At 46.3% G+C, this 15,934-nt stretch overlaps 1 protein-coding gene across 1 annotated transcript in view; it reads right to left on the reverse strand.

Moving 5' to 3' along the window:
- LOC116645377 (ATP-binding cassette sub-family A member 17-like) overlaps positions 1 to 15,934 on the reverse strand; it is a gene marked incomplete at its 3' end in the record, with an annotated part of 63,265 nt that overhangs the window by 19,778 nt on the left and 27,553 nt on the right. Inside the window, 6 exon segments of the mRNA XM_032425509.1 lie at positions 4 to 277; positions 715 to 805; positions 3,156 to 3,261; positions 3,263 to 3,447; positions 5,279 to 5,432; positions 12,840 to 12,938. Coding sequence (XP_032281400.1) covers positions 4 to 277; positions 715 to 805; positions 3,156 to 3,261; positions 3,263 to 3,447; positions 5,279 to 5,432; positions 12,840 to 12,938 — 909 coding nt within the window.

The following is a 15,934-nucleotide window of genomic DNA, read 5'->3' on the forward strand; positions in this document are numbered from 1 at the left end:
TACTGATGCAAGATATCCTCCGAGACCTCCAGGGCCGACCGGGGTTGAGGGTGGTTGACCACTGTAATGGAGGCTCTGGCCCCAGAGAGCAGCTTCAAGAGAAAGTTGTCCACGAGCACCAGTGCCACGGCAGGGGAGTGGTATGCCTGGTTGTTGAAGAGCGCCGTCACTGTGGTGTGGTTCCCCGAGTCTTCAAAGGAAGCCGCCACCACGTATTTGTAATCAAAGCCCTCGGGCTCCTCCTCTGCCTTTTGTAGGAGGAGGTCCTCCACCGAGCCTGCGGGAGAGCAGTGTCCCAGAGCTGCGCGCCTCGTCCCCAGGCCCCAGCCCCATCTGAAAGGGGGCTCCTCCAGACGTGGCTGCACCCTCACTTCCAGTGACCCCTGTCCCTGCAGGGCCGCCTCCTGCCTGGGCCCCACAGCTCCGAGGCTGCTCTAAAACCTCCCTTTCGTTGACCGAAGCAGTGGGGAAAAAAGGAGAAAAGTCTAGTCATCTTTCCAGCTGTCTATGCCCTGCCCTCCCCAGGGCCTTGGCACCTTTGCCAGGCCCCTCCCGTGTGCCTGGAAGGCCATGCGTGGCCGCACTGCACCTTACCAAACCACCACTGGTGGCCCTCACTGCCCATGTGGTCTGTAGCACTCAGTCACCGTCCAAACCCAGCTCGCAAAACCAGGTTCTTGCTGCGCCTGAGGACCCACTGTTCCCAGTGCTTACAAACACTGTCCTTGTGCTCTGCATTGTTCTCCAGTTCTCTTCCCCTTCTGCCGGTCAGCTCAGGCTCATAGCTCAGGCTCTGACCCTGCACCTACTCGGCCCCCCTCCGAGGCCGAGCTACGCCCTGTGATCCCGCAGCGCTGCCATCGTCCCTGCAACTGTCTTCACTTCCCCTCCGACCTCTGGGCGAGGGGCTCACTACGGGCTGGGAGCGACACCGTTCTTCACTGTGCTCTCAGCACACAGCGCCACATAAACACGGGACCCACCTAGAACTCCCTGGAACTCCCTGGAACTTGGCAGTCTTTAGCGCTAGAAGGGACTGCCCATCCCAGCAACAATGGTGACCACCCTGCTGGCGGGACACTCAGCAGGCCCTCGCTTGCAGAGGAGGTGAGGTTTCTCCTTCTCCCCGTTTGCCACACCATGTTCTGCATTTGATCTCTTTACTTTATTTAAAAAAGTGAATACAATTTTATTTCTCATCCAAATAACTCATGCAGTATAACTTTTAAAACTGGGTAATTATGCAAGACTTGCAATGACAGATGGCCATGCCCTGGCCTGCCCTCTGCCATCCCCAGTGCCTGCTCCCCGGGGGCACCCACTCTCACACTGGTCAGCTGGCATTTCTCCAGACTGCTAAATTGCACATTTACCTATTGATGTCCTGTTATGGAAGCAAGGACTTTCTTCTCTTACCCGCAACCCCTACGGGCTCCCTTCCTCAGCCTTCCCCTGGAGCACATCATAAGGTTGGTTAAATCAGTTCACAGCTGAACCAAGTGGTGTGTTATGATGTGTTTCCTTTTTTGTACAACCTCCCTGCCAGAGTTAATGTCCTTCCTTCTCTTTCTTTCTTTTAGAGATTTATTTCTTTTTAGAGACCGAGAAAGAGCGCGAGTGTGTGTGCATGTGAGCAGGGGGAGGGGCAGAGGGAGAGGGAGAATCTCCAGCAGACTCTACACCCAGCACAGAGCCTAACATGGGGCTCAATCTCATGACCCTGAGATCATGACCTGAGCCAAAATCAAGAGTCAGATGCTCGACCTGAGCTACCCAGGTGCCCCATGTCTTGCTTTCTCACATTTGCTTCATGTTCTCTGTGTCTATCACCAAACCCCCTCGATAGATGTGTAAATCTCCTCTCAGGGCATGCCCAACACATCAGATAATTTATCAATTTCATTTTTGGACATGCTGCAGTCCCCAGAAAGACACAGCCTGGTTTCATTTCTGGGCATCCTCCCTTTCCTGTCATCTGGGGGGGTTAAAGACGTCTTTCTGAGACTTCTGGCTGTTCGTCTGACTTTAGGGAGCACTGCGTGGCCCCAAAGGATGGGGCGTCCCTGCAGGGAGCAGCATGCCTGCAGCACGCCCTGTCCCCGGAGCCTCACACTTACTCAGAGTCTCCAGAGGGATTTGCTCCTCAGCCACAAGCATGTTTTTTTTTTTTAATTTTTTTATTGTTATGTTAATCCCCATACATTACATCATTAGTTTTAGATATAGTGTTCCATGATTCATTGTTTGTGCATAACACCCAGTGCTCCATGCAGAACGTGCCCTCCTCAATACTCATCACCAGGCTAACCCATCCTCCCACCCCCCTCCCCTCCAGAACCCTCAGTTTGTTTTTCAGAGTCCATCGTCTCTCATGGTTCTTCTCCCCCTCCGATTTCCCCCCCTTCATTCTTCCCCTCCTGCTACATTCTTCTTCTTCTTTTTTTCTTTCTTAACATATATTGCATTATTTGTTTCAGAGGTACAGATCTGAGATTCAACAGTCTTGCACAATTCACAGCGCTTACCAGAGCACATACCCTCCCCAGTGTCCATCACCCAGTCACCCCATCCCTCCCACCCCACCCCCCACTCCAGCAACCCTCAGTTTGTTTCCTGAGATTAAGAATTCCTCATATCAGTGAGGTCATATGATACATGTCTTTCTCTGTTTGACTTATTTCGCTCAGCATAATACCCTCCAGTTCTATCCACGTCGTTGCAAATGGCAAGATCTCATTCCTTTTGATGGCTGCATAATATTCCATTGTATATATATACCACATCTTCTTTATCCATTCATCTGTTGATGGACATCTTGGCTCTTTCCACAGTTTGGCCACTGTGGACATTGCTGTTATAAACATCGGGGTGCACGTACCCTTTCGGGTCCCTACTTTTGTATCTTTGGGGTAAATACCCAGTAGTGCAATTGCTGGATCATATGGTAGCTCTATTTTCAACTTTTTGAGGAACCTCCATACTGTTTTCCAGAGTGGTTGCACCAGCTTGCATTCCCACCAACAGTGTAGGAGGGTTCCCCTTTCTCCGCATCCCCGCCAACATCTGTCATTTCCTGACTTGTTAATTTTAGCATTCTGACTGGTGTGAGGTGGTATCTCATTGAGGTTTTGATTTGGATTTCCCTGATGCCGAGCGATATTGAACACTTTTTCAGCCACAAGCATGTTTGTAAAATGTTCCGAAAGCCGAGGACCCAGCCTGGAATTGGGAGAAATATAGAATGGGACAATGGTTTGACCGTGTTTTTAGGGTCAGTTCCAGTGGGACCTCGTCCATATGCGTTTCCAAGTTGAGGAAGGCAAGGCTGAAGATGGTGATCGCCAGAGGTGCCAGGACCTGTATTGTTAGCATCAGCATCCAGTTGCGCCAAGAGTATGTGACCCTTTTCAGGAACATGGCATAGAACTGTTGGCAGACAAGGCTGAGCTGCAATAGAAACGGGGCACCCCATTAGCATGGCCACGGAGAGGAGCCACCAGAGGGCTGCGTGGCCCCCAGCCCACGCCCAGCTGCGCTCTCACACTGGGCCTAACATTTTGATGATGCTCAGAATTTGCTGCAAGTAAACATTCTTTTACCTAGTGATTTGATTGACATTTAATGGCAGAAAAAGAAGCCATAGATTGGAAAGATCTGGAAGAGTAGTCTAAACAGATACCAAATGTAAGTATGATGCCATTTTCTTTTTTTTAACCTACCAGATTTTCAGAAATTTTAAGTTGGTGAGGATGTGGGGAAAATGCCACTGCTGGAGTTTTAATTTGGTACAATTTTCTTAAAAAACAAATTAGCTGGAGGGAATACAATCTAATTTAATATTCATATGGATTTGAACTTAGAAACTCCACTTCTGGTGGCGCATCCTGCAGGTACGTGCACACATGTCCCCCATGGCCTGGACAGTAACCGTGAAGGGTGTGGTCACGTGCGCTGAGGACCAGGACATGTAGGTGGGCCCGGGGTGGGAGACGCTGGGGGGTCAGCACCTGGGGCTCCCACACCGCTTCTTGCCAGTGCTGCAGGAGCCAAGGTAGGGAGAGGGGCCAAGACTCGCCCACCTAGAGCCTTTGTGGGAAGAGGCTTGGTGGTCAGGTCTGAGTCAGGCGTTCCTACATTCCTGGCCCCAGATACCGACAAATCCCTGAAAGTCTCTAGCAAGCAACCCCGAAATTTCCCACATTGGACGTGACAAAGGCCACGAAGCATTCCTCAAAAGGCACTGCTCTCAACTTGTCTGAGGTGGTACCCTGAGAAATACTTCCCGGGAAGTCTCCAGAAGCAAAGCTTGGCCAAGCGGAGCCCACATGAACCTCTTGCCAGAGTCTGGAGAAGAGCCTCCTGTACAGGGCAGGCGGCTGGCCTCGATGACCCGGAGACCCTTTCCACCTCAGAGGCCCCATGGATGACAGCTTCTCCTTTCCTATGTGATTCGAGATTATGAAACACTGGACTCAATCTCTTCCCTAACCCATGAAATCCAGTCTCACTGTTTGACAGTCACACCCTGTAGATGGCCAACTCGAGACCATTTTGTAAGATGTACATCAGTAATTTTTTTTTAACAATAAAAAAACATGATAGGTTATCCATATATTTCATAAGCATGTTTAAAAAAATCTTAAACTTCAGGGGCGCCTGGGTGGCTCAGTCGTTAAGCGTCTGCCTTCGGCTCAGGTCATGGTCCCAGGGTCCTGGGATCGAGCCCCACATCGGGCTCCCTGCTCGGCGGGAAGCCTGCTTCTCCCTCTCCCTCTGCCCCTGCTTGTGTTCCCTCTCTCGGTGTCTCGCTCTGTCAAATAAATAAATAAAATCTTTAAAAAAAAAAATAAAAATAAAAATAAAAATAAAATAAAAAAATCTTAAACTTCAGGTGATCCAATATGTGATCTGTTTCACAGTGAAAGATGAAAAAGGAGGATTAAACATGCTTTTGTGGCCAGTAGACTTTTATTCTTTCTTCTTGGTGAGAGGAAGGGCCAAGACCTTTCCTTTGACCTTTCCTGTGACCTTTTCTGATACTTTCCTCTGTTGGGTTAATCCTGGTCAGGAAACACTAGGATGTTGCCTTTGAACTAGAGCTGAGAGCCTGGCATTGCTGAAACCTAGTGGGGCCTGTCTTTTATGCTGAAAATCTGCACATTTTTTTTTCTCAAGCCCCCGTGAAAGGTTGACCTGCACTTTTTGGCAGAAGAATAGGGTGATTCTAAGAATTGAACCCAAATCTGCCCTCTTGCATGCATTTGAAATACTTGCTCACCCCAGTGTTCAGCTGGATTGGCAGGCCCGACTGTATTGAGAAGATCCTAGAGTGAATGCGTTTAATCCTGCTGTTAGGGACTCTTTGTTGGGACTGCATGGAGGGGATCTTGAGGGCTTGGATATCTGTGTTGGTGTCTGACAACTTGTTAACCCTAAACCAGGCCAAAACAAAGAGAAATGCAAATTCACAAAAATCACAACTCACTTCAGTTTGTTTCGATTTAAAGAGTCTTAAACAGGCCCTGAGTAAATACTGAATTAACTGAATATTCAATTAACCGGCCAATGGCTTTTCCAAAGAACGGAGGCAATGTTAGCATGAATAGATTCCATTATTTTCCTTGAAAGATGCCATATGCAAATTAAGACAAAAAATGAAATATCACTTAATACCTATCTTATGAGCAAAATCATTAATTATAACAGCATTGCTGACCCTCTAGGCCGGGGCTGAGTAAACTACAGCCCAGGCCAAATCTAGCCCAAGGCCTTGTTTTTTGTTTGGTTCTGAGCTCAGAATGGATTTTACATTTTTAAATGGTTATGTGTTAGATGGTTATCTAATCAGATACATACTCTCCTTGATTATGCCCCTGAGTCTACACAGCCTAGAATGCACGCTTTCTGACCTTCCAAGACAAAGTGGGCCGAACCCCCTGCTCGAGGCAAAAAGACGCTTTCATTGCGGGCAACAAACTGTTAAGAAGTCAAGAAGCATATTTTTATTCATAGTCTTTGGGTCAGTTATTCCACTCCTGGGAATTTTGTCACAACAAAATAGTCTAGTAAATCGTGGCTCATTTTCCCTCTAGTACAGTTTGGTACAAGACCGTGTGTTTGTTGGCGTCTATGGCTGTGGCACAGATTACTCCCAGATTTAGCAGCTCGAAACAACTGTAAGGGTTTATTCTCTCCCACAGTTCTGTGGGTCAGGAATCCAGGAGCGGCTTAGCTGGGTGGTGCTCTCTCGGGGTGTGTGTGGAGGCTGCTGACGGGCGACAGGCCGGGGCTGCGGTGGTCTGAAGGCGCGACCGGGGCAGGAGGATCCCCTTCCAAGATGGTGCCTTCCCATGGCTGGTTTACCATCTGGCTCTCCGAGTGTGGTTCTGACAAGAATGTTGGTTTTAATTAACATTAATGATCAGGGTAAACGTCAGAACTTCACTCATTCATCCCTGGGGGGAGCAACGATGTTGTTGAGTTGAATGCTACTTTTTTTTTTTTAATACTGAAAGAAAATAATTTCTTCAAGTTTTTGTGCTTTTCTTAATGAAATGCCTCCAGATATGAGACACTTTTAAGCTTACTTTGCATTATGGACATTTAAAAAAAACCCCACATTTTCTCCATGACTTTCTAAGTCTAGACAATCAACAAAATGATAAGTTAAACCCTAATTTATAGTGTGTACCAAGTTCTATGGTGTAGTCTCACCATGGTTGATTTCAAACTATGGACACAACACACCCATCACACAGACATAAGTCGATGTAAGTAACCTCAAGAGCACTGATAATTGTAGGATGTGGCCAGATCAGGAGGAGATGAAGTCTTGTGTGTTACCATTTGTGACACTGTGATTTATAATAAGAAATATATATTTGGTCTTCATTCCGGTCCTGGCACCAAGCTCCTCAAACACTTCTAACTTCCTAAGTGGTGACCGTGGTTAAGGTGTGTTTTCTTGTGCCAATGACGTGACTTCGGAAAGCACCTGAGGATGGGGGCTGGTTGCCAGGAGAACCATCCATTTCATGGCAAAGTTGGAACTTTCAGGCCCACATCCCAGCCTCCTGGGAGGCGACAGGGGCTAGAGATTGAGTTTAAGCACCTGCGGCCAATGATTTAATCAATCAACCGTGTGTATGCAGTGAAGCCTCCATAAAAACCCAAATGGGCAGGATTCAGAGGGTTTCCAGGTTGGTGAGCACATGGAGGTATGGGGACTGTGGCACCCTTAGAGTGCATGGACGCTTTGGACCCTTTCCCTGTGTACATGTTCATCTGGATCCGATATCATATCCTTTATAATAAACTGGTAACTGTGAGAGTTTCTCTGAGCTCCGTGAGCTGTTCTAGCAAATGAATCGAAGAGGGAGTTGTGGGAACGTCCAGTTTACAACCGGTGGCTCAAGAGCACAGTGACCACCTGGACTTGGGACTGGGGTCTAGAGTCAGGGGGTGGGGGTTAGTCTTGCGGGCCTGAGCCCTTAACCTGTGGGATCTGATGCTATTCTTCCAGATAGTGTCAGGATGGAGTTAACTGCTTGGTGATGTGGGAAAAAATCCACACTCTGGAATGGATATCACAATTGTACCCCTGTTTTTGCCATGATTTATTTATAAGCTTATGCAGTTTAATTTTTAATAATTGCTGTGTTTAACTGGCTCACACAATTCTTGATAATTTAATAATTGGCTCTCGTGAGCCAATATGAGCCAGCTCCAGCATACCTCTGGAAGGAGCCCCAATTCCTCCCTAGAGCTGCCTGAGTATCCGCACAAGATGGTAGCTGGCTCCTCCCAGACTGAGCGATCTGAGAGAGAGGGAGAGAGAGAGAGAGCGTGTGCGAGCACAGGGCTACCGTATCTTTTGTGACCTAGCCTTATGAGTCACACAGTTAATTCTGTAGAATCTTGCTGCTTATACGGGTCAGCCGTATTTACGGTGAGAGGAGCAAGGCCAGAGTGAGCGCCCTGGGTCTTGCTCCCACAGACGGTGCGCCCCGGAGGCCCCCCCTGCCTTTGCTGAGGTCTCCTTCTGCTCTCGACGGTTTCTCCTTGACTTTTCCAGGCTTTCTACTTGTCCTTTCTTTAGCTTTTCTACACATTGAGGGATATTAGTGACAGTTACCAGGATTTGTGGTGCCCCTCGTCAGGACTTCATCTGGTACCTAAGGTGGGTGTGTAGGGAGAGTTGGGCATCGTGGGGCACTTCGCCACAGTATTTTCTTTGGCCCTGTGAAATTTCATGGCATAAGGTTGTATTTTTTTCATTTTTCTTGCTCATTTGGTTTCTGCTAGTAGAATTTTATTTTCTATTTAAAAAAATAAGAGTGTTTTTTATTAAGACTGAATTTCGGGGGAGCGGAGTTTTCTACAGCAGGAGGTTGGCGAGCACCACACCACAATTTCTTCAGACATCAGATGATAGGCTTCTGCAGAGTACAGAGTTCCACATGCAGTAGACGGGGTCTAACTGGCCCCCCAAATCTTTACCTCCTGGTGTTCACACTCTGTCCTAATCTCCCAGTTTTACTGAGGTATAATTGGCATATACCATTGTGTAAGCTTCAGGTATATGTATATACTGGGGAATGATCACCAGAGTAAGTTCAGTTACTATCCACCACCTCATATAGTTACAATAGCTTTTCCTTGTGGTGAGAGCTTTTCAGATTTACCCTCTTAAAAACTGTCAAATATACCATACAGTATTGTTGACTGCAGTCACCATGCTGTACGTGACGTCCCCAGAACTTACTTGCCATATATGGAAGTTTGTGCCTTTTGACCCCCTGCACCTAATTCCCCCGCCCCACCCCCACCCTATGCCTCCAGCAACCACACAGCTGTTCTCTGCTTCTAGGAGTTTGTCTGTTTGATTTTTAGATTCCACATGTAAGTGAGATCATACAGTATTTGTTTTTCTCTGTCTGATTTATTTCATTAACCATAATGCCCTCAGGGTCTATCTGTGTTGTTGCAAATAGTAGGAGTTTCCTTCTTTTTAATGGCTGAATAGTATTCTATTGTGGGGGGTGGTGTGTGTACACTATGTAGAACCATTTTAGTTCGATACAGTCCTACTTGTTTTTGCTTTTGTTGCTTGTGCTAATCTCCTCCCCTTGATTGTGAGCTGGACCTAGTGCCTCACTTCTTTTTTTTTTTTAAGATTTTATTTATTTATTTTAGAGAGAGAGAGGGAGAGTGGGGTGAAGAGCAGAGGGAGAGGGACGAGCAGACTCTATGCTGAGCGTGGAGCCCAACGCGGGGCTCAGTCTCATGACCCCGAGATCATGACCTGAGCTGAGACCTAGAGTCGGACGCTTCACCGACTGAGCTACCCAGGCACCCCCGATAATTTTTTTTTTAAAAGACACCGAAGATTTATACACCACAATTAACAAACTGGACCTTTTGTTGTAAGCAAAAGACTGCACCCAGCAACTGAAGAATGCACATTCTTTTATAAAATCGGAATGTAAGCTGAGCCACAGACATAAGTATTCTGAAGGAAGGAGGCTATACAGGGGATATACTAGGACCGGAGCGGAATTAGGTCGGAAATCAAGTGCATTAACAAAACAAACAAGGTAAAATAAAACAAGAAAACAGTTTTTAAAAGAATCTCCATGAATTTGGAAATTAAGAAACACAGTTCTAAGTAAGCCACAGGTCAGAGCAGAAACCACATGGAAAAATAAGCATTTTTCTAACTGAATGGTAATGAAAATACTATATACCAAAAAAACTGAGATGCAGGCAAGCGAAGCTCAGAGAGAAATGTATATCGCTGTACATTCCCCTCACCAGGAGAGGACATCCCTCCTCTCTACTTCCAGCCGGCATTATGCTCAAGACCCTACTAGTGAGATAAGCAAGTGGAAGGCATAGAGACTGGAAAATAAGAAGTAGAACTGTCTTTACACGACGTGATGTTTATACACAAAGGAAATCAATCCCAAACTGTTTGAACTAATAAGTGAGTCAAATAGTATCTCTAGATATAAATAATACGAAAATGATTTCTAGACCTGCAACAAGTGATTGGAAATGAAATTTAGGAATCCATTTCCCTACCTTCAAAAACTATGAAGTACTTAGGAGTCATTTTCACAAAAGATATGCAGAACTTCTGGAAACTGCAAAACACGGCTGATAAAAATTAGAAATGACCTCCCAAAAAAACGAAGCTGTGTGTAATACCTATGGGTTGGGAGGATGAATATTTGAAAGATGTCCATTCTCCCCAAATTAATCTGTAGACTCAACTTAGTACCAGTCATATTCCCAGCAGGTTAAAAAAACAGACTATAAGTTTAGACAGTTTTAGGTTTATAGAAAAACTGAGCAGAAAGCCCAGAGTTCCCTTGTATTTATTCTATCCCTGCTCACCCTGTTTTCCCTATTGTGAACAGCTTGCATTCGCGTGGGGTTACCTGTTGTAATCCATGAACCGGTGTTCCAGCAAGGTCTTTTTTTCAAAACAGAGACTGACGAGCTTATATTTATTTATTTTTATTTTATTTATTTATTTTTTTAAAAGATTTTTTATTTATTTATTTGAGAGAGAGAGAATGAGAGACAGAGAGCATGAGAGGGAGGAGGGTCAGAGGGAGAAGCAGACTCCCTGCCGAGCAGGGAGCCCGATGCGGGACTCCATCCTGGGACTCCAGGATCATGACCTGAGCCGAAGGCAGTCGCTTAACCAACTGAGCCACCCAGGCGCCCCCTGACAAGCTTATATTTAAATTTACATGTTAACACAAACGATCTATGAAGGCCAAAACAATCTTCAAAAAATAGTAGATGGAGGAACCATCTACTCCCTGACTTCAAGACGTCCCACAAACCTCCAGCAATCACGGTGGCGTGGGACTGGCGTGGGACAGACAGCTAGTTCCATGGAGCAGAGTAGGGGATGTAGAAATTGACATACACAGTTGGTTGATTTTTGGTGAAGGCATCCAAACAATTCAGTGTAGAAGGAAGTCTCTTCCCCAAATAGTCCCATCATGACTGGATACCCACGTGCAACAAAATGAACCTCAGCCTCTTATCACACTGTACACAAAAGTTAATACCAGGTAGGTCACAGATCTAATGCAGAAGCTAAAATGGTCAAGTTCCCGAAGAAAACGTAGGGGAAGGACTTTGTGACCTAAGGGTGGGCTCTCAGAATAGGAAGAGGGAAGCAGCAGGCTCGGCAGAACATGTACCTGACAAAGGACTTGTATCCAGAATAGATAAGAACTCAGTAATAAAACCGAGCTGTAGGCCCGATATTTGTGCACCTTTTGGTATGTCTTTTATACTTCGATAAAAATGTAATTGTTAAAGAGAACTCAGTGGCAGCATTGAACCGAGGACCCAGCTGAAGAGAGAAGAGACCTGGATGATAGATCAGAGGATATTATCCAGCATGTGGCTCCAGGAGGCAGAGGGCTGGAAAAGGTGAAAAAGAAGAGAAGACTCACACAGCACAGAGAACGAGAAGATCTAACACCTGTCCTAGGGTGAGAGAGCACTGAGCAGCAGAAACTGTGGGAGTGCACGGTGGCCAAACTCATGCAGGGCATTCCGTCGGGGGCTGGAAGTCCATCAGACGTCAAGCAGCATAATTAAAAAGAAAACCGAACCGAAACACACCATGGTTAAGGTGCGTAACATCCGAAGCAAAGAGTGGCCAGATTTCTTTCAAAGGAACAAGCGGTAAACCTACAGCTCACTTTCAGCAAAACAAGAGTGGGGACTGGGAAGTCGTATCTTCAGCACATTGATGGAAAACAACTTTCAATCTGGTGACAATATCCTTCAAAAATTAGAGACCTAAAATCATTTCCAGACCAAAACAAAACAAAACCCCCAAAACAAAAAAAAACAAATGTGTTTGGCTCCTGCATAAAAACACTAACGGGTGCTGTGAAGAACATCCTGTGGGCAGGAGGACAGTTATCGGAGAAGAAGAGTGAGCACAGAGACAGGTGTATATGCACAGGAGTTTAAGCGACCACTGGAGTTCTCAAACAACAATAAGACGGTTTTGTGGAGTTGAAAAAAGAGAGAATTAAAATATACATTACATACAAGTTGGTGATGGTGTGATGTGTGCGTGTCCCAAGGTCTCAGCATTTTTCCAGGAGCAGAGTAAAGATATTACTTCACTCGGCACCTTGATAAATTACATAGGTGTGTCTCAATATCCAAGCCGACCACTAATGTAATACAGTAGGAACGTAGAATTTCCCACTAGGGTGGGGAGGAAAATATAGAATGAGGAAAAATAACCCAAAAAAGGGAGAGAAAAAGCCAAATAGACTAGTAGAAAATATGAACTAAAATATGCATTTTAATGTATCATTAATAACACTTGCAAACAGCCTGCATGTTGCAGGTAACAGACAGATATTGCCAGACTGGATCGTCACTCTCTGGCCTTGTTTGGCCTTCGGGGTGGCTCATCTAGAGCGCCCCATCACGGCCTCCCTGCTTCTGGACACTCACATAGCCCACCCCGGAGCTGGAGGTGATAAGCCCTCCCCATTGTTTAAACCAGCTGAGTCCCGGGTCATGTTACTCACAGTCACCAGCATCCCAGGTGATACAATGCCTGTTTGGTTTGTTGTGTCTCCTGGAAAGTGATACTGTATTCACCCCTTTCTCTGTTGAGCAGTATCCCTATTACTGGAAGTCCTGGTCAGAGGCTGGCAGGCCGTCCTGTGAGGGTGTGGGCGCCCTGAGGAGGAGCCAAGCACTGGATAGGGCTCAGATGCATGACCCTCAGCACCCCTCCAACTGTAAGGACCCTTGGGGTCTGCAGTTTCACCCCTGCTTACCGAATGAAGACCTCCTCCATGGTGGTGACTGCGGCCCCAAAGCTGGCGATCCCCAGCTCCATCTGCCTCAGTTCCAGCTCGGTAAATAGAGATGCAAACCTGCAAGGGAAGAGTGGTTTTATTCCTCACAGGGGGAAGGTGACCCCATCGCCGTCACCCTGGCTTTCCACAGGGCAAACAGCAGGGAGTCGAGACCGTCTTTGTTTAGATCTCAGCCTCGTCACTCCCAAGCTTCAGGACTCTGAACGTGGACAGCGAGGGTCACAGCATTTACTCCAGAACGTTTTGGTGACGATAAATCTCACACACACCTTGTAAATAATTCATCTCTTTCATACTATTTTTGGAGTGCTTACTAAGTGCCAGGGGCCATTCCAAGCCCTTTTCCACACATGAACTCAGTCAATTGTCTCCACAGCTCTTTGAAGACCATGCTGAGAGGTTAAGTAACTTCTGTAGCAAGACCCGGAGGCAAACTCAGCTGCTCTCTCTAAAGACAGTGAGTGCTCTTTTTTGTTCCCCCTACTGTTACGCTAAATGAGGAAAGGAGCTAATTTTTAACCGCCTGCTAATCTCGAACCCTTCCTTATGCATGCGTTCCATTTTTTTTGAGCTGAATGAATCGTGGCTTTTTGTTTGATACTGAGAAATCCGCAATCTCCTACCATGCAGGCTTCTGCTCTTTCATAGCCTGGTGTCCAGCCCAACAACGTGCCTTTAAGAAACCTGTTGGCACTCAGGACACACCAGAGAGACTGCACCATGTACGGCTTGGTGGGTAAGAACGTGGGTGGCACACTGTCGGGGGCTGGGTTTGAGTCCAGACTCTGCCATTTAGGGGTCGTGTGACTCTGGGCTAGTTCTTTCATCTCTCCCAGTCTCTCCTCATCGGTGTGACGGACACTACCTCGTGCACCGAGGGGGCTAAATGTAAGGACAGGTGGCAGAGCCCCAGCCTGTGTTGTGTGTTCACTAGTCAGGTCTTCACAGTGCTCAGTATCTTGCTCTTCAGTCTCCCGTTACGGAAATCATGCTCCTCGATGGCTGGTCTCTTGCAACAAGGTTTACCTATAGTGAAATGCCTTGTTCTCGCCCCAGCCAAGAGGTGGACCTTTCCACCACCCTGCAAAGTGCTCTCCGCCCCCTTCAGATGATCCCTCTCCTGCCCGCAGACAACCAGTGTCTGGACTCCTACCACCAGAGAGGTGCCTTGTACCTGTTCTTTATCTTCATGCAAGGGAAATCATCCGGTCTCCTTGTATCTAGTTTCATCTGGGCAACACGTTTCTGAGGTTCAGCCATACTGGTGCACGAATTAAGTTTCTTCTCGTTCCTTGTGGAGGTGTTTTCAACAAAAGGAATATACCACTTTTTGATTATTGGTTCCCCTGTTGATTGACATTTGGACGGAAGTGATAGGGGTTGGGTCAGAGGAAGCCTGCAGGCTCTGGGTGGCTTCTCCGGGAGCCCTGAGCCACTGTGAAGCTGCCATGCCCTGGAGGACTTGGTAGATGCTCTGATCAGTGGTTCCGGCTGGGCCCAGCCTTCCAGGAATCCCGCTGAGGCTCCCAGACCTGGGAGCCCAGCCGTCCTGGAACCCCCAGGTAAGTCCACTCGATGGCTCTTATTTTGCTAAAGACTTTGTGTTTATGTCCATGTTCCAGATGTTGGTGTCAGAGGCGTGCTGCCCTTACTGTGAGTGGGGTGCTGCTCCCTTCTTTATTTTCTGAAAGATTGGGGTGATTTATTTCCTCCACGATTAATAGGGCCTGGAATTTTCGGTAACATTTGTCACTGCAAATTCGATTTCATCAGTAGATGCGTGGTTATTCAGATTCTTCTTTCACTTTGTGTCAGTTTGAGTAGGTTGTGCTTTTTAAGGAATCAGCCCATTTTATCTACAGTGTCCAATTTATTTGTGGTATTTTCTCATGACTTTGTCATAACTCTGTGCTCGGAGTGCTCAATGGTCACTCATTCCTGATGCTGGTTCTCGTATTTCTTCTTCTTTTCTTTAATGGCTTTGGCAGGGGCTTATCACTTTTATTAATATTTGTGATAAACAACGTCTGGCTATTTTAGTCTTCTCGATTTTTTTTGTTTCTTATTCCATCATTTGCTGTCTTCAAATTTATTATTTATTTTCTTCTCTGTACTCTGTACTTCACTTTCTCTCTGCTTTTTCTCCCTCCCTCAGCTGGAAACGCTGGTCATTGGATTTAAGGCTTTCTTCTTTCCTAACCTGAGTGTTTCAAAGCTGTATGTTTCCCTCTGGGCACTCCTCTAGCAGCATCTAAACATTTCGGATCCGTTGTGTTTTCATCACCATCCAATTCAAAACCGTTTCTAATTCCTCTTTGACCCATAAGCTGTTCAGAAGTGTAGTGTTGAATTTCCAAATATTTGTGGATTTTCTAGGTATCTTTTTGTAATCAAGCGCTAATTTAACTCTTCTGCTGTGTGTTGAGGAGCCTGGCTCATGGCTGAGAGCCTACATGTGAGACAGGGATGCCAGGAAGGTGGCAGTGTGGGAAGGACCTGGAATCTGCCTCCTCACTGACACAGCATTCTCACTGGCAAAATCTGTCTGAGGTGCCTGGCACTGGAAGTTGTAGTCAGAGTCATTAGGCAAGAAAAAGAAGCAAAAGGCATCCAAATTGGAGAGGAAGAACTAAAATTATCTGTTCGCAGACGACATGATCTTATATGTAGAAAACTCTAAAGATGCTGCAAAGAAGCTGTGAGAACTAATAAGCGAATTCAGCAAAGTAGCAGGATATAAAGTCAACACACAGAAATCAGTTGCATTTCTAAGTACAATGAACAAATCTGAAAAGGAAATTACAAAAACAACCCCATTTACCACTGCATCAAACAATAAAATACTTAGGGATTAACTTAACCAAGGAAGTGAAAGACTTGTAGAATGAAAACTTTCAAACACTGCTGAAGGAAAGTAAAGACGACAGAAATCCATGGAAACACACCCCATGTTCATGGACTAGAAGACGTAATATTGTTCAAATGTCAATGCTAGCCAGAGCATTCCACAGAGTGAGTACAGGCCCTACCAGAAGAGCAATGACTTTTTTTTT

The sequence above is a fragment of the Phoca vitulina genome, unplaced genomic scaffold, assembly GCF_004348235.1.
Source record: "Phoca vitulina isolate PV1807 unplaced genomic scaffold, GSC_HSeal_1.0 scaffold33, whole genome shotgun sequence".
Taxonomy (NCBI): Eukaryota; Metazoa; Chordata; class Mammalia; order Carnivora; family Phocidae; genus Phoca; species Phoca vitulina.